Source organism: Vombatus ursinus, unplaced genomic scaffold (genome assembly GCF_900497805.2).
Source record: "Vombatus ursinus unplaced genomic scaffold, bare-nosed wombat genome assembly UNPS02014768.1, whole genome shotgun sequence".
In the NCBI taxonomy this organism is placed as follows: Eukaryota; Metazoa; Chordata; class Mammalia; order Diprotodontia; family Vombatidae; genus Vombatus; species Vombatus ursinus.
This window is the reverse complement of record NW_020954546.1, coordinates 32,810,612-32,837,339: the sequence shown is the minus strand read 5'-3', so window position 1 is coordinate 32,837,339 and position 26,728 is coordinate 32,810,612. Positions and strand designations below refer to the sequence as shown.

General features: G+C 40.9%; 1 protein-coding gene across 3 annotated transcripts in view; it reads right to left on the bottom strand.

Moving 5' to 3' along the window:
- LOC114043375 (AP-2 complex subunit beta) overlaps positions 1 to 26,728 on the bottom strand; it is a 130,837-nt gene that overhangs the window by 79,062 nt on the left and 25,047 nt on the right. For all 3 annotated transcript variants that reach the window (XM_027862476.1, XM_027862475.1, XM_027862477.1), the window contains exons 5-6: positions 25,903 to 26,148; positions 1,382 to 1,572 (exon numbers count right to left, since the gene is read on the bottom strand). In XM_027862476.1, the coding sequence (XP_027718277.1) occupies positions 1,382 to 1,572; positions 25,903 to 26,148 (437 nt within the window). The remainder of the gene's footprint in view (positions 1 to 1,381; positions 1,573 to 25,902; positions 26,149 to 26,728) is intronic.

Genomic DNA, 26,728 nt, shown 5'->3' with positions numbered 1-26,728 from the left:
CACACACACACACACACACACACACACACACACACACACACACACACCCCACCCCCACCTTTCAGATTTCCTTAGATCAAGGTGGGGAACCTGCCTTAGATAATGCCAAAGAAATCTAGAATCAACTCCCCGCTGAAGGTTCTGCAAAAATTAGCATGATTTACAGGGACCCAAGTCAGCTTCCCAACCCTGCTACAGCTCAGGGCACAACACAAAGGGGTGATGTGATAGAACCTTAGAGGTCATGAGGAAATTGGAAATTATAGCTTTATTTTTCCCAGGAGGTATCACATGCTATTTCAATGGTAAAACCAAAGAGCTAGCAGGACCCCAGCTATACCACTAGACTTCCCTCAAGTCTAGCCCAGAAAACAACTTTCCAGCCAGTGAGAGCAGTGATACTGTGTTAGTTGGAGACTCAATTGGCTTCTGCAGCGGGTGATCAAGTCTATTAAATGCTGTCATCTTTGAACTTAGGAGAAGAGCTAGCACACAGGGGCATGAAGACAGAAGACGCTGGAGAATACAAGCTGAACGGCAAGTTCTACAAACATGGGTTTCATGTCAGGCTACACACACACCTAAAGAGAAATAAGATGTCCTTGTCCAGCTCTGACAGCCAAGAGGATCTGCATCCACAAAGTGGCCTGGAAAGCTGGTTTAGCAACATCTGCTAGTCCCAACCCATGGTTAGCTCTTAAAGACACAGAACATCTCCAGGTCTAACTCAGAGCCATGGATATCTGTGGCTGATAAGAAAACAACACATTTTCTGCTCACTCATACCCCTAAAGGCGGAGGTACTTGTCTAGGACCCAGAATGTTGGATCTTTCAGGTCTAATTAAAGACCAACGATGGACTTAGCCTAGAAGATGGGAAGACACACCACAAACAGGCAGTCACACTGTCAGAGAGGATCTCAAGTCGCCCAGAAGATCAGAAATGAAATGAGCAAGACAAGGAGATGGTGATGGCAATGTGGTATAGTAGCTCTGGAGGCTGTGCCAGGATTCAATTCCTTTCTCTGACACCACCGGCCACAAGCTCCCTGGCCTCAGTTCGTTTTTCATCTATAAACAAGCCCCTGAACTTCCAGCAGAGGTCAACTGGGCTGTTGTACCCAGCACAAGCCTCTGGAGAACTCTTTTGTCTGGAACATTCTAATAACTAGCAATATCTAAATTTCCCTAAATCCAGAGATAAAATTCTGGGGATAAGATCTGTCTTACCAGGGCCACTGGAATTTAATGACCATTAAGTTGCACTTTCACAGCTTCATCAGAGTAATGAGGTCTTACTTACAGACACTGAGACAAATTCATGAGTCCCATGCTTAGAAGGGAATATTTCCCCCACTATGCTCTGGGTCAGGAGACTCACCTCTGAGCCTCCCGATCATCCTTGGGGTTGTAATTGGACAGGCAATCCAAGATGAAGATCTGGCCCCATTCGGTGCACTCATTCAGGGCTGTTAACAGCTTATTAATGTTCTGAGGGTTCAAATCAAGCAGGTTGCTATTTGGATGAGACTCACTGATTTCTGACAAGGCTGCCACAGCATTAGCAACCACCTAGAAAAAAAAATAGACAAAGAGCTCTGGGTCACTAGGGAGAGTGCAGCTCAGGCACTGTCTATCAAGCTGGCAGAATACGGTGTAGATCGTGACCCCTAACTTTAACTGAACATTCCACCTAAGCAGGAAGAAACAATCAGCAAATTACACCAAAGTCATGATAAATCATGGCTATTATGTACACTTGACAGGAACAGTGAGTACAGCTATCATCTGAAAAAAGCTTCCTTGCAGCCAGGCAATCTAGCATCAAAATAATCGAAAGCCCAGCACAGAATACTAGAAGATTAACACTTTTAAGTGAATTCAAGGTTGCTAACAAAAATTCTCTTTCATATGGTCAGAAAGATAACAGTGCATATGTTGATAAAAAATGCACTACAATTCAAAGATAGGGACTCTGACCACTATTCACTCCCATGTAACTGACAGGGTTCATCGATCGCGTCCTTTTAAACCCCATTAACTTTTCATACTCCCTCTTTCCTTGACCTTCAAGCCAAGAGGACCACGCTCACCCTACCTCCCACCTCTGTCTTGGTTGACCCCCAACCACCTATGCTCAAAGTCAAGCCCTTTGCTCTGAGGCCTAACTCAGATGCTGCTTCCTCCCCCAAAGCTGAAATGATTTTTCCCTCTTAGAATTCCTCCTAGCACTCTGGGTCTTTGCCTTACACTTATTATAGCCTCTAATAAAAACAGCTAGTGTTTATATGGCTTTTTGAGGCTTGAAAATCGCTTTACCTGTGTGATCTCACTTGATCCTCACAATAACCCAGTGAAATAATAGCTGCTATTATCTCCCTTTTACAGATGAGGAAACTGAGGCAAATAGCGGTTAAGTGGCTTGCCCAGGGTTAGAGTCAGGAAGTACATGAGGCAGAATCTGAACTGAGGTCTTCCTGACTCCAGTTGCAGCACTCTATCCATTGCACATCAAGCTGCTTCTTTTATGAGCTATTTATACATCTTTTTTTCCTCCATCAGAGTTAAGAGATGATCTAAATCATTGCCTCTTTGGTGCCTTGCACCTCTTAAATTCGTAGAAGACTCTATTTTAAATTTCTTCATGTGTATTAAATGAATTCTCAATTCAATCCTTTGCTAAAATCACTAACCAGTCAGGTTGACAGATTAACTTAATTAAGGAAGAAAAAATGCAAAATACTTGGATTATAAGCATTAATAACAATATTAACTAGGTAATTTGTAGAATACCTAAGCTTCAGAATTTACAAAGAAGACATGTAATTTGAATACCTTTTTGCACTTATGCCAGTTTAGATATTATACACAGTCTATCTAGCCAATATCATTACTAGAGACAGAACAATAATCCCACAAATAGAATGCTATCGTCGCCATCTGGTGATCTGAAAAGATGGCAAACTGAAAATGTCAGCATCATTTAGTAAAAGATGAGATCTGAACAAAATAGAGAAGGCCTCTAGCCCCTCTGTCAGATGGTAGCATCTGGGACTAAGGCTCTACTTATCACAGGAAGTTTTCTGACTGTTGGTACAATACATCCACTGGAAGGTGCCATACCTTTGTGGAAAGAGTACGGTGAAATCTATCAGAAGAACGGCACAAACTACGGAAAAAGTCTTCAAAGCCGTTCCATGAGCTGACTTCCCTCCTCTCCCCACTGTGGTTTACCAGCAAGAGAAATTCTTCCACTTCACGCAGAAGGAAAAGTCAGATCAAGCTATGGTTACAAGACCCCAAGTCAGCCACTGGAGGACTGAATCCCTGCTTTGGGTCATCACTGACTCAATCACCACTAAGACATGGTCTGGGTTACCAGCCATCCAAAACAAACCTACTAACAGGACCATCATAAAACGGCAAAATAAGTAGAGTCTCTACCATTTCTATCAGACTAAACCTCTTTTGTGTCCAAAGCACCCGAGGTACTTTTGGTAGGAACACTCTTTGTAGGCAAAAGACGGAGGCCTGGGAAATCCAAGAGGGCAGTGGAAGGGCAGAAAAGTACTGGATGCTAAAGAGGATGAGCAATTAAATTCCTCTATTAACAAAGGCTAATTGGAAATTAAGCCAAGTGCAGAGTACACAGTTAATGAAGCATATGTTCAGCTATTTAAAAGGCAGTTTTTGCTTATTATCTTATTAAAACAAGAAGGAAAGAGGAGAAAGTGTATCTAATTTAAAAGGTAAAGATAGAACACAGAGGAGAGAGGGATTCCTGACTCTAAAGCCGCCTGACTCTAGAAATGTTGCTCTGCTCCCCTCCAAATCAAGGATAAATTTAACCATGACCCCCCAAGTTCTCCAAAGCTAACACCACCCTACTTGCTTTTATCTCTAGCTAGCCCCCCAGCCCATCCCCAATATTCCCAGAAGCATAGCACAGCATATAGTAGAAATATCAAAGATTCCACTCCTAAGTATGTGCCTGAACCAGATTAAAATGTCACTGGGACAGAAGAAATAACAATACAATAGGATACCGATAATGTCATACAGCACTCAGGGGTCCTTATGTTCAGTTTAGGGGCCCTCCTTCCCAGGTGAGTTTCATACACTGATACAGAGGACACTGGTCTTGGAGTCAAAATCCTGCCTCAGACATTTCACTAACTGTGTGGCCCTGGACAAATCACTCAATTTCTCAGTGCCTCAGTTTCCTCATCTATAAAGTGAGAGGCTGGACTTAATGACCTCCAAGAATCTTCCAACTCTAAATCTACAATGAAATCCTTTTTCAATTACCTCAACACACCTACCAATCCACCAGCACAAAAGAACGATCCTCCCACTCCTTACCTTCAGTCCCCAAATCGCAAAGATTGTGCTATTTTGGCTATCTGTTCTCTGTCATTGCATCTGTGTGACCTAAGTGACACTACCACCAAGTGAACAACACTGCCTCACTTATGGCCTGACTCCTAACCAGTCAGGTCAGGCTTAACTATAAGAAAATCTAAATGGGGGGGGGAGAGAATTGTCATTAACAAAAATTACCTTTGCTTCATAAAATGATTTATTCCAGGGTTCCTTTAAATAGTGAATTTCCCCAGTATATTTAAATTATTTACCAAAATTTTGCATGTCCAACTCTTCAGGAACATATCTATCATATAAAGTGAGGTACCTTTGTCCATTCTGTCTCTCCATTATCCTAAAGTGCCTTAAAAGCAGTAATCCATTCTAATCATTAATATTCACCACTTGCACAGGGGCCTGTTTAATCAATTGTGGATTTATAAGATTCTTCTTCTGACTCAGTTAACAGAATATTTCTCATTCACTTTCCCAAAGATTTTTTTTTTTTTTGGTGAGGCAATTGGGGTTAAGTGACTTGCCCAGGATCACACAGCTAGTAAGTGTCAAGTGGCTGAGGTCAGATTTGAACTCAGGTTCTCTTGACTCCAGGGCCAGTGCTCTATCCATTGTGCTACCTAGCCTCCTCCAAAGATTCTTAAAAACTGTATTTGTTACAGGGAAGGGAGCAAAATGTAGACAGGAATCATGCCTTAGCTGACTTAGCATAACAAAACATCACTACATGCATAAAGGTAAGCTCAGATTTCTTTTGGTTAATTTGCCTTCAGAGTTTTTACAAAAATTTTAATTGCTATAAATTTCATCTATACAAATAGGAAAAGGAAACTAGAGTGTGAAGGAAGGGTTAATAGACTCAAATTCAGTTTAAATAGGAAAAGCTAAGGCCAAAGAACCTTTGATATTATTTCCTAGCAAAGGAGACTTAGAGATGAAGATCAGAAGAAAAATTGATTCTTCTCCTGCACATCCTTCTTTCAGAGATAATCCTATTACAGCAGCAGGGAAAGAACGAGACTCACTCTTCAGCCATAAAATCTGATTGATGAGCTGCCTCCCTATGCAGGAAGCCTGAAGAGGCAGAGACCTGACCTGGATTTTTCTTCCATGCTGAACCAGGAGGCAGGTGAGTCAGAAAGAAAAGAAACCTTGTTATCCAATAGGGCAGGAGAAGAAAGACTGGACACGCTTTCTTAAATTCAGATGCATCCCTGAAAGCTTAACTAACTTCCGATCTTGCATTCAGAATCCCACATTGTTGTGGCCACAATGACCCAGGACGACTTCTCACTTTCCAGTCCAATGACTTCCCCTATTTATCATGACTATTTCTAGCAATTTCTAGCAGGGTCATGTCACCTTTTGTGCCGATGTTTATTCACTCGAGTTTCTCCATTTAAAATATTTATTAACATTTATAGACATGATTACTTATCTTCTGGATGTTAATCATCATCATTTCCACACAGAGATATCAATAAACAATGCCTGCAACAATAATTCCTTTATTTGCCTAATTAACAATTTCATACTTTAAAAGATGAAAGAACAGACAAGGGGAAATTCTATTCTGGATCTGATCTTATAAAAAAGAAAAAATTGGTTTCTGGGGAAAGGAATCCAATGTTACCATTCCTGGAACTTGTGATAGAAAAAAAGGTAGGCATGAATTAACACGTACTCCAAATTTAAGGCTAACTGATCTGAAAGATTACAGAGAAGGGTTAGATAGGAATTCATGGCCTAAAATTCTGTACAGAAGTCAGCTCAGGAGTGCTGGGAAACTCTCAGAACTGAAATTCTTAAGAGACCTAAAGAAATTCCAAGAGGAAGGAAAAAGGAGAGTTGTCTAAAGAGACCAAGGTAGATACAAGGGACTCCCCACCAACATGAAAAGCCTCTATGGAAGATAAAAACAAGGATAGGTAACAGAAGGTTAATACAAAAGGGCCACACTGTCCCACATTAGCATCAGGAATGCTAAAACTTAAGACTATACATGAGCTGATAAAGGGAAACAATCCTACAAGAAGAAAAGATAACCAAAAGTGGGAAAACAGGCACACTAATGCTTTTTGCTGGAGCAGTGAATTAGTACAACCACTCAGGAAAGCAATTTGCAATTATGCCAATCAAGTGACAAAAACATACCTGTCCTCTGACCTGGAGAGTTCACTGCTGGGCATACACCCCAAGGCAGCCACTGACAAAAACAAAGGCCCCCAAATACACCAGCACTTTTTATGGTAACAGAACAAGAAACAAAGCAGATGACCACCCAGCGGGGAATGGCCACACAAATGTGACAGACATTGATGGGTTACAAGAATACAATCTTGGGGAGCTTGAGAAGCAATACCTCCGGACTCTGCCCTGGTGAGACCACATCTGAAGTGAAGGCAACTAGGTGGCCCCATATACAGAGCACAGACCTTGGAATCTGCAAGACCTGAGTTCAATTTTGCCTCAAACACTTATTAACTATGTGACTGTGAGCCAATCACCTAACTTTTCTCAGCCTTGGTTTCCTCATCTGCTTAAAGAAAACAAAAAAATTTTAAAAGGGGAGGCAGGGTGTTGAATATCATCTATAACAGCAGATTATTATTAACAGGAGATTATTATTCTCCATAAGAAATGGGGAATTCAGAGAAACTTGAGAAGACCTGTATGAAGGAATGAAGGAGTAAAGAATACACACAATGACAATAATGTAAATGGGGGGGAAGGGGTGAGAGCAAAAGCCAGGCAAATGTAAATGAATCACAAAGAACAATTCTGCCTGTAGAAAACAGAAAATGGAACACATTCCTGGTGGGGTGCGGGAGGGGGCGGGGGTCAGGGGCACAGAATGTTGCATTTGCTGCCAGATCTAGTTGCTTAGACAACTTGTGCTCATTGTTCTTCCAATTTTAAGTGAAGTCTGATGGGGTTTAGGGAAAAATATTTAGAAATTACATTTGTAAAAGATGGGGCAGCTAGGTGGCTCAGGGGAAAGCGTGTCAGGTCTGGAATCAGGAAGACTCATCTTCCTGAGTTCAAATATGAACTCTGACACACTGTGTGACCCTGGGCAAGTCACTTAACTCTGTTTGCCTCAGTTTCCTCCTCTGTCAAATAAGCTGGAGAAGAAAATGGCAAACCACTGCAAGAAAACCCCAAATGGGCTAACAAAGAGTCAGACATGACAGAAAAACAACTGAACAACAAAATAGTAATAAAAAAAAATCATCAATTAAAATGGGGAAATAGTCATTATTATAAGGCATGGTTCTCTGGGTAAAAGTAAATGAGGAAGTGAAGGTGATGTAAAAAAATTATCAATTTTTTTAAGAAAAAAATTTTAATGCAAAAAAGAAATGCTCAGATCAATTATTAAGAAGTTCGAAAGTCAGCCATTGTAACTAATGTCATAGCACTGTCCAATAAATGACATAGGTGTGTTAAGATCTCTATCCCTTTACGGGTCAATGGATGCTCCCCCCTTTTGGTAATCAGTACAATATTACTAGACTAAAGAGAAACAATGGAATCCAAGATTGATAGAATAAATCCTACACTATTGCTATCAATTTCATTCACAAAGAAGGGTTTTCCCCTAATTGATAAATTGTCAAAGGATATGACCAGACAGTTTTCCCATAAAGAAATCAAAATTATATTTAGTCATAAGAAAAAAAATGCTCTAAATCATTATGGATTAGAGAAATGCAAATCAAAACAACTTTGAAAAATCATCTCATATCTATCAGATTGGCTAAAATGATACGAGGAGAAAATGATAAATGTTGGAGGGAAAAATTGGGACTTAATAACATTGTTGCTGAAACTGTGAACTGATCTAACTATTTGGAGAGCAATCTGGAATTATGCCCAAAGAGCTATAAAACTGTATATAGCCTTTCACCCTACAATACCACCATTAGGATTGTTTCCTAAGGTGATCAGGGAAAAAAGAAAACAACTTATATGTTCCAAAATATTTACAGCAGCTTTGTGGTGACAAAGAACTGGAAATGGAAGGGATGTCCATAAACTGGGGAATGGCTAAACAAGTTGTGGTGATTGTGATGGAATACCAGTGTGCTGTAAGAAACAATGAGCAGGCTGGTTTTAGAAAAACATGGAAAGACTTGCATGAAATAGTGAAGAATGAAATGCGCAGAACCAAGAGAATGTTGCACACAGTAACCGCAATATTGTTCAAAGAACAACTGTGAACAAGTAAGTTATTTGAAGTGTTATAAATCTCAAATAAACTACAAAGGACTTATGAAGGAAGACACTATCCACCTCCACAGAAAGAACTGATAAAGAGAGGGATGCATAGTATGTTTTTACATATATGTATATACATGTGTATTCATATATACATATACATAGATGTATATCTACGTCAAATGGTGGCCTTCTCTAGTACAGGGTGAGTAGGGAGGGAGGGAGATAGTTCAGAACTTAAAATGTGACAAAAATAAATAAATAAAATAAGGCAACAATGGGAAAAAAAAAAAGATGGGTTTTCCTTCAGTTCCACATATCTTATTCACAGGTTTTAGCATGCGGAACAAAAAGACACAGTGTATTTCTTCTGGGCATTTACTCACACTCTACATCTTCAGGAAAAATAGAAATTAAAGTAATTGAGCTGCCAATAAAAAACAAGTGAAATTAAGTCCAGTAGGCTGTTACATGAGTCCAATTTTAAGGGACTACTCTCTAAGTGTTAGGAAATCTCCCATTGGGACCCTGAAAGCAGATTAACAAAACTCATTTTAGGGCACAGAAAGTGATCCACATATACCTGAGTACTTCATCATTTACCACCTCCTTAGACAGACAACAAATCCTGAAAGGAAACACCACTGAAACACCTACGGAATCATGTTAGGGAAAAGGAGATACATGCAGCTTATCCTGCTCCTCAATATGTTGGATAAACGGAACCAGGACTCAAAGGAAAGCATTACTTGTGCAGAAAATGGGTTCCTAGAAAAAGAAAAACCTACTAACACAAGCAGAAAAGAAAACCAAAGTAATCTCAAGTGCCAACACTGAGCCTAACCTTAGCAACATCAGACAGAACCAGAGAATTTTCAATTTGTCTTGGTAACAGAGATTGCAACATTTGAGAATGCAACTTTTCATAGTCATGAACAATCTGAGGGGGAAGAAAAGAAAAAAAACAACAAGGGCTTCCAAAGGCAAATCTCAGAGAGAAACAGAACACCGGGCTCAGACGTAATGGAACAACTTCAAAAAGGCTACCAAGAAAGCCAGGCAGTAGTGGGAATGTTCACCTCAAAGGAATAAGTCCTATTAAGAGATTCTTTCATGCAAGAGATCCAGGAACAAATACTTTAATGGGATGGGGAAAATCCTGGAAAAACAACAGCCAGAAGGAAAATCATAATATGCCAGTGATGTGCTATAAACCACTCAGCATCCTGTGAAAACTGTTATTCCTAAGAAAATGATTATGGAATTAAATGCGATGGAATTAAAACAAGGCACAGGGCCTTGAATGTATTTTTTCAGTCCATACCTATCACTACATTGCTAAGTGTAATTCCCAGTGTGGGAGATGCCCTTCACCAATCTAGAACACCTAATTCCTCTTTAATTTACACTCTAAAAGAAATGCCTAGAGCACTGAGAGGTTAAGAGAATTTTCCATGGACACACAGCCAACATATATTAAAGGCAGCACTTAAACTCAGGTCTTCCTGACTCCTAAATCAGTCCTCTACCCACTTTGCTTTACATACAGTAGGAGCTCAATAAATGTTAGGTGAATTGAACTGAATCTTATCTTCTCTCTGTACCACAAAAAAAAAAAAAAAGGCATGTGGGCTACCCTAGTTTATTACCTCCCAACTTTAAATTAGTTCCTCATTACAGATTTATGCTCCTCTAAAAATAATGGGCTATAATTCTAACCTATCAGTAAAGAAAATTCCTGTCTGAAAAGGGGTTAGGTTCCAATTTCTTTAAAGGTCTCTACTCTACGATGAGTTTAGAAGGCATTAAAAGGACAGGCGCCTCTGTTTCTACAGTAGGGAGCACTGACCAGAGGAGTCCCAAGCTAGTAGTCCCTGCTTCCTCTAGCACCTCATTCCTACTCCTGAACTGAGGCAACCCCACAAGACACACTCTGCCATAGAAAACAACCTCCCTGCACAGCCAGGCCCCCAACCCTCCGGCCTCGGAGGACCCCAAGTCCTCATCACTTCTAAGGTCCCAAGTCACCTTGTCACGACCAACATTTCTGCTCAATCCCACGTGGTAGTCACTGCTCTGGCTGCTCTCACTCCTCCACTGTCCCTCTGTCCAGCTAAAGAAGGCAGTGTGGAACAGAAGAGAGCACAGAGGCTTGAGCTCTGCAAACCCAGCATGGAATCCTGCCTGACACTGACCAGCTGAGGGACTGAAGCTTCTCAGCCTCAGTTCTGTCATCTGTAAAACAGATACCTGGTACACAGATCTTTATAAAAGGGTAGTGGATGTTTAAAAATAAATCCGAGGCAATACTAAAACAAGATGCCCAATTGGACACAGACCACAGAAAACCCCTGCCTGGGACTCAGCTGTGACTTGAGGACCTAATTTCTCTGACTCTCCCTAAAGGATGCTGATTTCTGCTGAGATGCTGCCCCCCTGTGGGCCCCGAGCACCTGACAGCACAGAAGAAAGACTCCCAGCAGGCACTCATAGGGAGCCCCTCAGAGCCAGCACCCAGCCAGTTGATGCCTCATAAGCTCTAAGGAAACTCATTTTCCAAAACGCTAAAGCCAAAACTAACCTGAAAGACTGATAGAACTTTACAATTTTTTTTTTAGAACTTTACATTTTTGAGGGAGAGTACCTAAAAGTACAATGTTTTCTGTGCCATCTTAAACCAAAAATTTTACAGCTAACAGCTTTTTTGGTAATGATTTAGAACTACCATCAGAGCTCCAGTCACCGTGCTGCAATGTTCTGAAGGGCTGTTTGCCATCAAACCCAAGACAGTTTTGCCAAGCCTGCTTGTTACAGGGTTTTGATTTTTCAGCTCTTCTCCAGCACATGATCAGCCATCTTTCCTTGCTTATCAGTATGCCTGACTCAAATGTCTTAGAACCAAGAGCCATTCCCCAAATGACAAGCAGTCAAAGGATGGAACAGACAGTTCTCAAATGAAGAAATCCAAATTATCAACAAACACAAGGAAAAAATGTTCCAAGTTGCTAATAATTGGGAAAATGTGAATTAAAGAAACCTCGAGTTTCTCTACCTCACATTCTGAGGCTGATGAAAACGACAAATACTGGAAGGGGCCGTGGGAAAACAGGCACACTAATGCATGGTGGTAAAGCTGAAAACTAGTCTGGCTGCTCCAGGAAGCAATTTGAACGATGCCCAAAAGTCACAATACTGTGCATAACCGTGGACCCAGCAACACCACTACTAGACCTATAATACCATAAGAGATCAAAGAAAGAGAAAAACCACCTCTACATACAAAAAAATTATAGAAGCTTTTCTGTTGGGATACAAAACTAAGGACGTACCACACTGGGGAACAGTTAAACAAGCTGCGGTATACGTATAGAATAGAATACTATTGTATAATCAACCAAATGGATAGTTCAGAAAATTCTGTGAAGTCCTGAACCAACCGAGACGGAGTGAACTGCGCAGAATCAAGAGCACAATTCATACAACAATAACATCACAAAGAAAAATAACTCTGAAAGACCTGAGAGCTCTGATGACCGCAATGGCCGAGCACAGTTCCAGAGGACTGATGATGCAAAAGGCTGATGAATTCAAGATGCAGAATGAGATATTAATTTTTGGGCACAGCCAATGTAAAAATATGTTTTTTGTAACCACCTATGCTTGCTACAAAGTCTTCTTTTTTTTCCCCTTTCTTCCAGTGGGGAGGTGGGAGTAGAGAGTCAAGAGATAAAAGGGAAAGAGTAAAAACAACCACAACAAAAAAAAAAAGGGCCACTGAGGCATCTTTTTTAAAATATCAAGAGAACAGAAGGAAAGCCATAGAGAACCACAGAAAAACAAGACTCTGAAAGCTACGGGTTCAATTTATCATATAACTTAAAAAGAAAAGCAAGCTGTACATAATAAGACCTGAAGTTTCACGGGTGATCCTTTTTCTGTCCTACTATATACATTCTGGAAATGTACGTTTTATTTGGTGTTTGGTAAATTCAGAATAATTTTTAAAGACCTTTTTTTAAAAGCCATAAACAAATTACACTTTAAAGTCTTCCAGATTCCAGAAGTGTGGTTTCCTCTCTCCTCCAATATTTCACAGCACTGAGTTTACTTAGTTACTCTCTTCTGCGCCTATGTCCCTTTCTGTCCTATGCATATATGTAAAGGGCTTAATCCCCAGGCTAATTTACAGGATTGTTAAAAGCCCTGAACTCATCATCCACTCGAGGTCTCTCTCTCACAGGGCCTAACACACACATAATAAATGGTTTCTGTAGCTTAACTTCTGGTCTTTGGCAATGTTGAAAACAGCTGAGTCTGCCTCATCAGAGAGTAACAACTAATAGTGTGCTACTGCGGCCTCCATGACAGAAAGACAAGAAGATGCCCCAGGGAGCACCCAGCAAGACTGCACAGGACAGATCCTTTCAGGCTTTTTCTAACCATTTTGTTTCCACATGGGGCTCCAGCTGGACAAAAAGGGCTAGTCATTAAGGATCCCCAGTCAGAGATAGACAGAGAGACAGAGAGACAGAGAGACAGAGAGAGAGAGAGAGAGAGAGAGAGAGAGAGAGAGAGAGAGAGAGAGAGAGTGTGAATATGCGTGTGTGTGTGTGTTTTTCACCTTCCTAACTAGAACAGAAGCCTGAGGGCAGAGACCACACCATCTTCCTCTCATACTCCTAACAGTGTTCTATGTACCCTTGTGCACTGAGGGTGCAACTCAATCCCCTGCCCTACCTCCAAGACTGCTTCTTTTTGAAGCTTTCTGAATAAGACAAAAAATGAGAGTTATTTATTTCAGTCAGAGGCAGAATTAAAAGAGCATGTTTTGCAAATTCTCATAACATCCATTCTCTTAATATTCTAATTATGTATAATTCCTTGCACAGGATTAGCAACCAATTTCCCCACCCACCCCCAATGCAAGCACACAGGGAAATCAGGGGAAATCAGGGCAACTCAAACTGACCTTGGCCTCTAACATCTGGAATAGTGTACAAAGCTCTTTTCAGTTTTACTGGTTACTCCCCAGATTAACCTTGTGCCATGAATTTCTTCTAAAGATAAGAAAGCAAGGGAAACTAAAGTGGTTTGAACAAGGTCAAACAGTAAATCAGCACAAGAGTTGGAATTAGAACAAAGTTTCTGACTTTTTTAATCTGCTATTAATTGTACTGAAGCTCTGCCATAAACTTCCAGGGGATCATGATTCAGAAGCGGTCCAGGAACCCATCCTGAAGAGAGTCTGAAATGTCTACATGACATTAAATGCCATCAGAAATATCTGGGACATCTGGCTTCTCTTTCTTGGAGCTAAAATTACAAAGGTTTTAGAAAACAAACACAAATCACACAGAGTTTACTTACATTTTAACAGACTATTTGACAAAGTATCTAAAGCTATTCTTGTGGAAAAAATAGACATTTGAGTTAACAACAGAACAAGATAGTGAATTCAGAACTACTTGAATGGCCAGACAGAAATCAATCCACAAGCATTTAGTAAGAGCCTACTATGTGCTAAGCATTGTGCTAAGCACTTCGGATAGAAAGCAAAAAGCAAGTAGTCCCTGCCCTGAAGAAGCTGACATTCTCACAAGGGAGACATGTGTTTGTGAATAATGTGTGTATATAATGTGTCTATGTATGTGTGTGACTACAAACACACACCCCCACATAGACACAAGTGTCTATATTGTGCATAGATAGATAGATATGTGTGGGGACACACACACACACACAAAATCCTTTTTGGATTATACAGATGATCCTTTTTCTATTCTATCATGTAAAAGGAAATGTCTATTTTATTTGGTGTTTGGTAAATCCTGAATACATATGTGTGTGCACATGTTTATGTACACATATAGTACATATGTACACACATGCATGTGTGTGTGTGTATTTTAAGAACACATATACCAAGAAGATATGTGGTAACTACAGAAGGAAAGGAAAGGCCCTACCTAGCAGGTGAGAGGGACAAGGAAGAAACACAGAGAGCAGCCCTTGCACTTTCAGAAGAAGAAAACCTGAGATTGGGGGTGGAGGGACGGGGGACAGGGAATCAAAGCACGGAACAGAGCCAATGCAAAGGCATCAAAATAGGCAATAATGGTTCAACGTCATCTTGCCAAGAGGGCTCCAGTGGCGTCAGGCCCCAGGATGTGTGCTTGGCCCAGGGCTAGTTAACATTTTTATCATGACTTGAATAAAGGCCCAAAACGGAATACTGGAACCTGGGTGGGACAGCTAACAGTGTATGAAAGAGACAAATCCAAAAATCTTGGCAGGCTGAGCAATGGGATGAATCTAATGATAGGAAATTAGAGATAATCGTAGTCTTACTTACACTTCAGTTCACTAACTCATCTTCCCTTAGGACCTGGTGGGGCAGGGGTGGCTGGGCAGTAGCTTGTCTGAAGACAATGCAGAGGTTTAGGGGGAACACAAGCTCAGCAGGGCTAAATTGTAGCCCAAAAAGTTCCCTCAAACTTCAGCAGCACTGCTGGTGTGAAGGGAGGAGGTTTGACCCTCAGTTGGGCTGAACGTGGAGGACGGGGCTCAATTCTGGCCCCACAGTTAAGGAATCACTGGGGTAAGCTGGAGAACATCCAGAAGCAGGTACGAGGGGGGAGAAATGCCTCATGTCTAGGTCACGTGAGGAGAGGAAAAGAAAATGCTTGGCCTGGAAACAAGACTGGTCAGGGGGAGGGGAAGTGATGGAGATGTGATCTCCGTCTTCCAGTATGGGAAGATTCATGTAGTTGGGGACAGGTTAGACTTGCTCTACTTGGTCCCAGGGGAGGAATCAGGAGCGATGGATAGAATTTTTAAAAAGCCCATTGAGGCTCGAGGTCAGAAGACCTTCCTAAAAATAAGAACTCTCCAAAAGCACAAGAGGATGATGCCTGAGAACCAGGGGAGTGAATACACGGAACGTGGATTCTGTTTCAGGTCTGGGTTGAACTCAACAGTCACTGAGGTCCCTTCCAATACCACAATTCTATCATCCTATGGACTTGAGTTGTTGCTGTTGTCCGTACTTCGTTCTGGAAGAGGACCATGACGTGAGGGAGGCGATGCCATAACTTACAAGTGAATTGGATTCAAGTGAGGGAGGGCTGTGCAAAGTCAGCAGCCTCACTCTCTCCCCCTGAGCCATCTGGGTCCAGTGGCCATTTTTTGGACTCAGTCAAAAGGCTGAACCCAAGGACTTAGAAGGCCACATGGACTGCAGATGGCCCTGGGTGCCAAATGGTACAACAGACACAGTTCTCAATCCTTCAGTGAACCACGTAAAAATATTTCCATCACGGCTGCTACAGCTTTGATTAGTTAAGAAAAAAAAATCCACAAACATCTATACAATGACTACTATGTGTAAGACGCTGTTAAAAATGAATGTTCACAGCGTCCTGTTGGGTTATATCTTTGACAGAGAAGCTCACTAGGTAAGTAAGAGTGTGACCAGACAGCCGACAGCACGTGAGAATTCTAATGGAGAGGAAAACAGGTAAGTCCATGAGATAGGCTCTCTCATGGCCTTACCTATTTCCTCTCCATTAGAATTCTCACAAGAATCACTTTCCAAATCTGCTTCAGTTTCCCTGACTTAAACTGGAAAAAAAGGATCCCTGTGCTCAGATATAACTTTCAGAGTGCTGTAAGATACATAAGGGAAACACACCAGCTGCAGACAGTGCTCAGCTTCCAGTGATTAGCTTATGGCACACAGCCAATGATGCCAATGTTATCAGTAGACTACATGCAACACATAATTGACCCTGGGTCAGACAGTCTGGTTCTGAATAGACTACTCCAGATAAAGCTATCTCTGATTCCCAGACTTCATTTGGCCCCATGGTACTTCCTAGCCCCTGAATGACCTCCATTATCCACTTTTTCATCCAAGGGGTTCAAGCAGGTCAGCATCAAAACATCTGTCTGACTCAAGATGTAGGTGAGGGAATGAATCAAAGACTGTTCTCTATACAATAAAGACCATCCAGAGACAGGACATAACATTCTGTCAGGGATTCCAAAAATCTGCTATCAATAAAGAAATCTCTGGACTGGCTACAAAGAAGCCTGGGGTTATGATCTTCATCCAAAACCTCTAAACTGAAGACTCTGCAATGGCCAGCTGACGGACAGGGAGGAAAAGAGGTCGTTGTCTGAGGCTCCAGCGGAGGAGGCTACATTGAGGCTGGAGCAAGGATCATGGCAGGACAGCTTAGGGAACTTCCAAGCCATCCAGTCCAATCTGTGCTAGCTACAACTGTGAGAGGCCTTTTCCATGACTGGAACCACATTCTGATCAGTTCTCTGAATACTCTTTTCCACAGGAAATAAAATGCCCTAATAAAACCAAACGTTGTTCGGAATACACAGTAGTATTCAAAAAAAAAAATCTCTGGCCTTTTAGGTCTGAGACACCTAAGCCTCCTATTCAGTGGGCTGCCCTGCTCTAGACAGGCAGCAGCTACATGCAAACAGCTCAGTGGCCCAGTGATAAAGTGCTGGGCCTGCAGTCAGGAAGACCCCAGTTTAAATCCAGCCTCAGATACTTACTAGCTGTGTCATCCTGGGCAAGTCACTGAATCTTTGTCTGTCTCAGTATCTTCAACCGGGGATAACAGCATCTACCTCCCAGGGTTGTTTTGAGGCTCAAATGAGATGTTTGTAAAGCACTGAACTCAGTGCCTAGGTACAGAGGTAGAGAACCTGTAGCCTCGAGGCCACATGTGGCCTTCTAGGACCTTGGGTTCAGCCTTTTGACCGAGTCCAAGCTTTACAGAACAAATCCTTTTATTAAGGGGATTTGTTCTATATAGTTTGGATTTGGTCAAAGGGTCACATTCGAGAACCTAGAGGGCCACATGCCCAAACACTTATTTCCTCCTTTTCACATGTTTGTTCCTTGTCACATTATTGCTTGACAAATGTGAAAAGCCTCAAAGCTTTGCCTTGGATTGGTGGCCAGACTCAGGCATTATGCTGAAAAAGAGCCGTAATTCTAGGTCTTTCTGTATCCATAATTCTAGGTCTTTCTGTATCAAGTCTAGGGACCCTCCCCCTCCCCCTAGCAGGACATGGCAGGTGCTTAATAAATGCTGGTTTCCTTCCGGCCTGGTAGCCCCACTTTAGCCCCTTTCCAGAATCATCTATTGCTGAAAACTTCCATGCTGGTACCAATCTGAAGTCAATTGTGTCCTGATCCAGTCCTCACTCTAGATCCCTGGCAGTTCCCTGCCTGATACGAGGAACAGAAAATCAATCAGACATGCTCAAATCAGACTCTGCCCCCACGCCCTATAAAACTGGACTTCGTCAGTTCCATTGCTGACCTGATATATGGCCTTTCATGGTATGTGAGGGAGTACAGTGCTGACTGCTGCCCCAGTTCTGAAAATGTGTCAGGGGCCATCCGTGCTGCTCTCGCTTTGAACATACGGGCTCTTGGCCCCAGTCCGTACACTGCTCTGAAAGAGATGAGACCATAACGGTCTCCTACCTTCCCCAAGGTTCAGCTTCCCCATAGGACCTGAACTGAAGGCCCCTTCTACCTCCTGTCAGGGACTAAGGACAATTGTGCCTGAAGGCTGGTGACCATCTGTATCCTCGCTACTCAGGGCTCTCACCTCCAAGAATAGAAGCAAGGGGCATGGGGGGGGGGGCCCAAAGTACCCCAATATGGTGGCAGCAGGCAACTCTGGGGGGCCCAGGACCACGATCCCAGGGGGGTAGAATACTAAGATTCAGTTGGTTCCGTGTATGAAGCCAAAAGTAACTTTTTCTATATATAGTATAATAAAAAAAAAGCACCGGACTGGGTGCAAACATGCTCAGGGCCAGCTGAGAGAAGGAGGTAGATTCCCTGGGGAGCTGAGGCTCAAGTGGAAACACATTCACTTCTCATTCACTGAGAGGGAAAGGCTGGCGCTAATCTTACCAAGGCAGGAGGAGAAGAGAGGAAGAGAAAGGCTCTAAAAGACCACGGAAGAACATCCACAACTAGAAAGACCAACTGACTATGTGGTTGGTGGACTGTCTGAGGTCATTCTAAGAGTTCCAGATGTGGTTTGAAAAACAGCAACACTCTCTGAAAAAGCGTCTCGATTCCCAGGGTGACCACTTTGAAGGACAACATTCATTTGGATCCAAATATTACAGCACTTTTGATAAAAAGAAAAGATCAATCACTTTATAGGATCTTATTAAATCTTGACAGATACTTTCAAAAAGTTTATAAAAGGGATAATGGTGCCCTAACAATGGTTATTATCTGTCATTACAAAAGCGTAACATGGTCCCTAGACTTGATACAGAAAGACCTAGAATTATGGATACAGAAAGACCTAGAATTACGGCTCTTTTTCAGCATAATGCCTGAGTCTGGCCACCAATCCAAGGCAAAGCTTTGAGGCTTTTCACATTTGTCAAGCAATAATGTGACAAGGAACAAACATGTGAAAAATTCCACACAAATAAAAGTTGGTTCGTGCATTTCAAAGGCAAGTAAACACTTTTGTCCTTGCGGATGAGGTGGCAGCTCCATTGAACAGAATAAAGTGTCTGGAAGGTAGCAGAAGGACTGAAAATTGTTCTAAAATGGGTAGACCTGTCTGCTCCAAGGAAACAGGTAATTTAAAAAAAAAAAAGAAAAGAAAAGCAGCCTGAAAGGCATCATATTTCAGGGTAAGGCTCTCCAAAGACAATAAGGAGCCTGGAAGGCATCCCCAAAGTCTCCCCAAAGACACCCAGGAAAATGAAGCCCCGAATAGAGAAGACTCTATTTTTGTCCACTGGATAATGGAATGTTTGTATCTAATGATGAATTAAGTTCATATTTATGTAAAAAATAAAAACTATCTAAATAACAAGATAATGAAGAGTAGGCATGGTAAATAGGCCAGAGAATTTTGTGCAGTAAACTGATTCTATATCACATGAAATATAATTTTGTGATATCTACAATTTGGAACAACATGTGAATATGAAACATTACACACCATAGCATATGCAATAGCAAAATGACCACCACAGCGATAATTCCTGCTTATATACCAAAATCTTTTGTTGAAAATGAAGAGACAGAGGATCTATTAAGAACTCATTAAGGTCCTCTAAATTAAAATCAGCATCAAGCTAAAATAGAGAACCCAATGACTTCAACGCAAAGATGAGATTAGGCAAGAGGAAGGTTAAAAAAATATGTACCAGAAAGCATGGATCAGGAAAAAGGAATTCGAGGCCAAAGCCATATACCTAGAAGCTTCATGTCTTTAAATCATGAACTCCTTAAAAAAAAGAACCAAAAGATGTTAGACATGGAGAGAACCAAATACCATTTAAAAAAAAAAAAGAAATTTATTTTACTTTGACAAATAGATGTAGGAGGCATCTCTGAATCTATTATCCATGTATATTCCAATCATCAATTTGTCAGAGCAAAGATAAGAATTAGCAAGAAGATAAAAGAATGGTAAAATAATGAGAAAATATATAGCATACAGTTCAAATCACTCAATCTCAAACCACTCTGGGAAGTCACAATATCCCCAAGTCTAAGTTTCTTCAACTATGCAATGAAAGGGTTGAACGAGATGATCTCTGAGGTCTAATCCAGCTCTCGATAAGTTATCTTGTTTAAACAGGTGAGTACTAAGAGCAGGCAATGAACAGAAAAAATGACGATGACACAATTACAATAATATTATATAAAAATGTAATCACTGTAAATCAGGTATCATTAACAAGGAGATGAAAAATGCCTAAAAGCCCCTTAGGTAAAAAACACTTCTTTCGACTGCCAAGTGGAAAGAGTTAGTGGCCAAAGGCAACACTGGCTTAAAACACAAACCCATTTGTAAAGTCCTAAGAAGAATGAGGGATGATTATGATCAATACTGCCTCATAAACAGGAAAAAAGTAGTGGAAAATAAAACAGCTTAGAGAAAATCTGCCAAGAGATATAACTAAGCAATCACCCAAGCACATTTAAGGGCTAAAAATAGAAGGAAGACAACAAAAAGAAGAAAAGAAAAAAACCTGCAAAGCCTTTTAAACAAATTATTTTCATGGAGGACAGGAGGATCAGCACACTTGTACTGTACTATCACAGTCCATGATGTGATAGTAGCAAAATAGGACTAACGGGAACAAAACCAGGAAAAGCGGCTAGGTTGGAGAGAGAGAGAGAGAGAGAGAGAGAGAGAGAGAAAGAGCGTGTGCGTGTGTGTGTGTGTGTGTGTGTGTGTGTGTGTGAAGATATTAAAGATGTGGAAAGACATCTTGTACCTTACTGATATATGCTTCCTACCTGTCCAAAATCTTTAAGACACTCATCCACACATGGGCAGCCAGGAGGCACAGTGGATAGAATGCTGGGCTTGGAGTTAGTAAGACTCCTCTTTGTGAATTCAAATCTGGCCTCAGATACTAGCTGTGTAACCCTGGGCAAGTTCCTTAACCCTGTTTGCCTCAGTTCCTCATCTATAAAATGAGCTGGAGAACGAAATGGCAAACCACTCCAGTATCTTCTCCAAGAAAACCCCAAATCGGGTCACAAAGAACTGGACACAACTGAAAAAAAAAAAAAAAAAAAAACAACTCAACAACCACACATGAATGTGCGACATCCATAATGAGAGTATGAGTTGGGAATATTCAGGCTTTGCAAGTGATGTTCTACAAAAGACTCCACCCCTTATCCTCTCATGAATGACCACAAGATGTAAAGTATACAAGATCCCATTGTGTTTACTGTTTGTTGATTATGAAAAGGCATTTGATTTGGTAGAACAAAATGTTAACTTAACGGTTTTCTTTTAAGGATCTCCTATCCAATTATCAAAATCATTAAAGATTCCTTGAAAGATATAGTCACAGAAAAAACAAACCTTACTCAATGACCCTCTGATTATAAACATCACGTGAAGCATAAGGCCAGGATACGTCATGCTAGCCAAAGGTGTTCACCATTGTGATGGAGGAAATCCAAGCTGAAGAGGAATTCCCTTTAACACGTGAATAGCAAAGTCCTCCACATGCTCTTGTTTGCAAACATTGTTCTGGGTCAATCAAGCCCTGGAAGATTAAACCCTCCTGAAAGAAATCGGTAACCAATCAAGAGCCTGACCTTCCATATGGGAAAGGCCAAACAGACGAAGAATGTCTATTGCCCAGATCATAACATATGCTGCTAGATGGCTAACCTATACAGAACTGGTCCATTAGTATGCATATCTGGGACGGACAATACAAACAAACCAGAAACTGGGTCCAGAGCTAAGCAAGAGGAGAAACGTGGGCCCGACTGTATGAAGCAAATTGCAAAGCTCCTCTAAAGATGTCAGGTTTCTCCTGGAAACAAAGGCCCATCTGTTTTATATTAGTCTTCTACTGGTTCTGTTTTATGGCTCTGAGAAAGGAGATACAATAATCTCCCGAGAACGAAAATGAATTTCACATAGAGGACAATAGAGAGGTGCATGAAGGAAAGATTAAGCTAAAACATTTAACCAAAAGGGAATGTCAAAAAATAGTAGTAAAATATGTCTCTAGGGGAAATGTAGTGGAGAAAATGGGCTGGTCACATGTTAAGGGTGAGGGCTAGCAAGTGGACTCTCTGAGTGTTCCTCTAGCATCTTCAGGGTACAGGATACCAACCTATACGGATATCAACCCTCACTTGTAGCAAATTATGGAAGGACACAGACTACAGCAGCACATATTGGGAAGAGATGGACAGATAGTGATCTGTATCCAATGGGAACAGAGATCCGAGCAAACTTTGGAAGGTTTTACATCATGGAGATATATTGGTTATAGTTGATTAAATTGATCTGTCACCAAAAATAGGAAAATGATAAATGCTGGAGCCAAGATGTGGGAAAATTGGAATATTAATACATTGTTGGTGGAGTTGTGAATTGATCCAACCATTTTGGCAAGCAATTTGGAACTATGCCCAAAGGCCTACAAAAATGTGCATACCCTGTGACCCAGCAATAGCACTTCTAGGACCGTATCCCAAAGAGATCATAAAAATGGGAAAAGGACCCACATGTACAAAAATATTTAATAGCAACTCTATATGGTGGCAAAGAATTAGAAATTGAGGGGATGCCCATCAATTGGAGAATGTTGAACAAGTTGTGGTATATGAATGTAATGGAATATTACTGTGCTATAAGAAATGATGAGCAAGCAGACTTCAGAAAAACTTGGAAAGACTTGTATGGACTGATGCTGAGTGAAGTGAGCAGAACCAGGAGGATGCTGTACACAGTAACAGCCACACTGTGCAATGACTAACTTTGACAGACTTAGCTCTTCTCAGCAATGCAAGGATCTAACACATCTCCAAAAGTGTCATAATGGAAAATATCCACATCCAGAGAAAGAACTATGTAGTTTGAATGCAGATCAAAGCATATTATTTGCTCTTTTTTTTTCTTCTGTCTTGTTTTGTTTCTTCTTTCTTGTGGTTCCTCTTATTGGCTCTAATTCTCCTTTACAACAGAAGTAATGTGAAAATATGTTTAACAGGAATGTATATGTATAGCCTATATCAGATTGCATGCCATCTTGGTGAGGGAGATGGGAAGGGGGAGAAAATTTAAGACTCAAAAGCTTACGGAAGTGAAGGTTGAAAACTAAAAATAAATACAATTTTTTTAAAAATCAAAAAAAAAGAAGAGCTAAAAAATTTATCTGTCATCAGTTCTTTTAAAAAAATTCACAATGACAGATCTTAGCTTCTCTAGGTAAATTAAATTTGACTTTCTATCACTGTCACATTACAGCACATTTCAAGAACCTAACTTTCTAACTTTATCCTTTACTTGGAAATTGACAAAATTTAAAGGAAAAATATCAGTCTAAAATAAAGTAGGATCATAGGTCTGAGAAAAGATTTGTAAAGCAAGAAATCACTGGTAACTTTAGAAGTAGCAGTTTCAGACTAAGGATGAGATTGGGAGCCAGGCTGCAAAAAGGTTAGAAGAGAGTGAGAGGATAAGTGGAGGCACTGAATATAGATAGCTTTTCACATAGTTTAACTGAGAAGGTGAAGCAGAGATACAGGACAAGCTACAGGACAACAGGTAGGTGAGGTGGTAAAATCAAGTGTGGGTTTTTTTAAGAATGAGAGAGGCTTGGAAAGTAGGAAAAAAACAGTTGTTGGGGAAATTGAAGATGGAAGGAGAAGGATGGTGGGGACAATATGCTACAGAAGAAGGAAAGGAGGGGATGTGATCAATGGTGCATTTCTTCAGGGACTGATGTGAAGAAAGAGAGTGGGGAATGCTGCTGAGGGCGAGAAGAGGGAGGATGCACCAATTGGTCTCAATTTTTTCATTGTAAATATCCTGAGTTAAAGACTTAGCTATTCTGATCAATACAATGATTGAAGACAATTCCAAAAAACACACGATGAAAAAATGCTATCCACCTCTGGAGAGATCTGATGAACTGAGTGCAGATTGAAGCAGACTTTTTTCACTTTCTTTATGTTGTTTGCCTTTTATGGGCAACACAGCTAATATGGAAATATATTTAGGGGCAGCTTGGTGGCGCAGTGGATAGAGCACCAGCGCTGAAGTCAGGAGGACCTGAGTTCAAATCCAGCCTCAGACCAAACACTTGACACTTACTAGCTGTGTGACCCTAGGCAAGGCCCTTAACCCCAATCGCCTAAAATATATATATATCTATATATATATATAGATATATAGATATATCTATATATATATACACACATTTAGCATGACCTCACATGTATAACTGATATCATGTTACTTGCCTTCTCAAGGTGTATAACAGGAGAGAGGGAGAGAATATGGAACTCAAAATTTTTCTTAAATTAATGTTAAAAATTAAAAAAAGAAAAAGAAAATACCCTGAGGGAGACAGAGAATTATCCCCTGCATTTCAAAAGATGGCTAGACTTTGGTAAACAAATCTGCCCATAGTCACACAGGAAACCAGTAACAGTCCCAGAAATGGAACTCAGTCCCATCTCAAAGGTCTCTACTACAGACTATGCTGCCTAAACTTCATTACAGAATGAAATTTTAACATCACAATTAAAACCGCACCTACATTCCATATGCCCGGGGGAAAAAAAAACTGTTAAAGTGAAAGTGTTAATGCTATGTCATAACACAATAATCTGTTAAAAATCAGTTGAGGAAGTAGAAATCAATGAAGAAGAATTTAAAGTGCTCTGTGCTCTAATCTTAAAACTTAAAATCTAACAGCTTATCATAGCCTAGACAACCTGAGAATTATATGAACTAAGCGTGAAACCTAAAATCAGATGCTTAAATCATTTATTGAGAATTAAAACAGATGGTATCCAGTTCAGGTCAAATTGCCCAGGGAGTGCCTTTCCCTGACAGTCATTTTGCAGGAGTGCAATGGATTTCAGAGCACTTGGAAGAAAGAGTAGGGAGTTCATCGTATCATTCACACAATTCAAATCAGAAACTGCTTTTGAAAAATTCAACACACAGAAACTGCGAAAGGTTAACCTTTAAATGTTATTGTCATTTATCCTAAGTTGCAAGGTTAAGAATTCATCAAAAGCCTTAGCCAAAGAAAGCAGCCATGTTCTTTCCATTCAAATCACCCAATCAAAATGACCTTCACAGTTACTGGAATAGTCAAGGTGGATCCCTTGGGATTTTTTTCCCTCTTCCTAATACAGGCAAATGTGGAGGGGATTAGAGTCACAGCACCAGAAATAAAAAACCCCAAGACATAAGTAAAATATCTCAGGAGCTCATATAATCCGACTGCTAAACACCTCTTAATCTTAACATCAGCAACTAAAAGGAAGCAGGCCCCAGAGGGCCCCTGGACAAATCTAAGGAAATAATTAGAAAATAAGGATTGCTCTGATCCAATTATCTCCATCAGCTAAACCCTTATTAGTGTTATTTACTTGGGTAATTTTTGAAAGACCATTTCACAAATGGTTAAGGGTACAATATGTTGAAGAGAATTATGAAAATTTTCACCTTCCTTCTAAGCAAATACAGAGGAAGGGGACAGAAACAAAGGCCCATCCCAAGCCTATTTGCTGTAAGTCTTATTTGTCAGCAGGGATGAATTCCACTCCCACCTCTCAGCAGTAATCCAAGTATTCAGAGATCATATGTTTCAAAATTAGGTCTTGTATAATACTCTAAAGACAAGAGAGCTGATTTCACTTAGGGCCAACTGAATACAATGAATCTTGAAAGGAAACCTATTTTCAATAATGTACCCTCTAGAACAGCAGGGGCATATTACCATGGGATTAGAGTCTGCAATGAGATCCCGGAGAGAATCCAAGAAGCCTTGATCCTCTACCATCTGGGCGTTGATGTCATGCAGCTTGGCCACACAGACTGCTGCGGTCTTTCGGACGTAAGGATCTTCATCTTTCAGACACTTCCGAAGTGGCTCACACAGATACTCCGTGATCTTGTCTACCCGAATACATCCCATAGTCCTGACTGCCAGGGCACGGATTAATGGGTTAGGGTCTTCACAATCCTACGAGAAAAAGTGTAAGCGTACATATTATGACCATCATGTAATGAGGATGGCTTCCACAAGCCACACAAGAAAACCAGTCTCCCTAGGTCAGAGGCCCCCAATGGCAGCTCCCCTGAAGAGCATGCTCAAAGTTAGAATCCAAACCCCGCCTCCACTACTGCACACAGTAGGTTCTCACTGCCTATTTAATTGCTTAGGAGCTGGTTCTTTTGTTAATCATATGTTACCAATGTGGCAGTAACAATGACTTAGAAATACTCTTCTCTCTCCACTACCAAGAGAAGCTTCTTTATATACTACTAGTCTGTCCACCTAACACCTACTGCTTCCACATGTACAGGCACATGCAAAAGCAAGTTAAAAGAAAGGCAGAAGAAATTCTGCATCCTGATTTTCGCCTTTCAGAAGGTCTGCAGAATTACATCAATTCCTTCATGGGGAATCGGGTTACCTGCTTTTCTAAAATGTAAGGTAATGCATCTGCCTTATTCATTAGTTCTCTGGCACTAAGAGGGAGAAGTCACACTGACAGTTCAGCAGCCAAGTATGATGCAATGACTCAGCTGACATGCTCCTT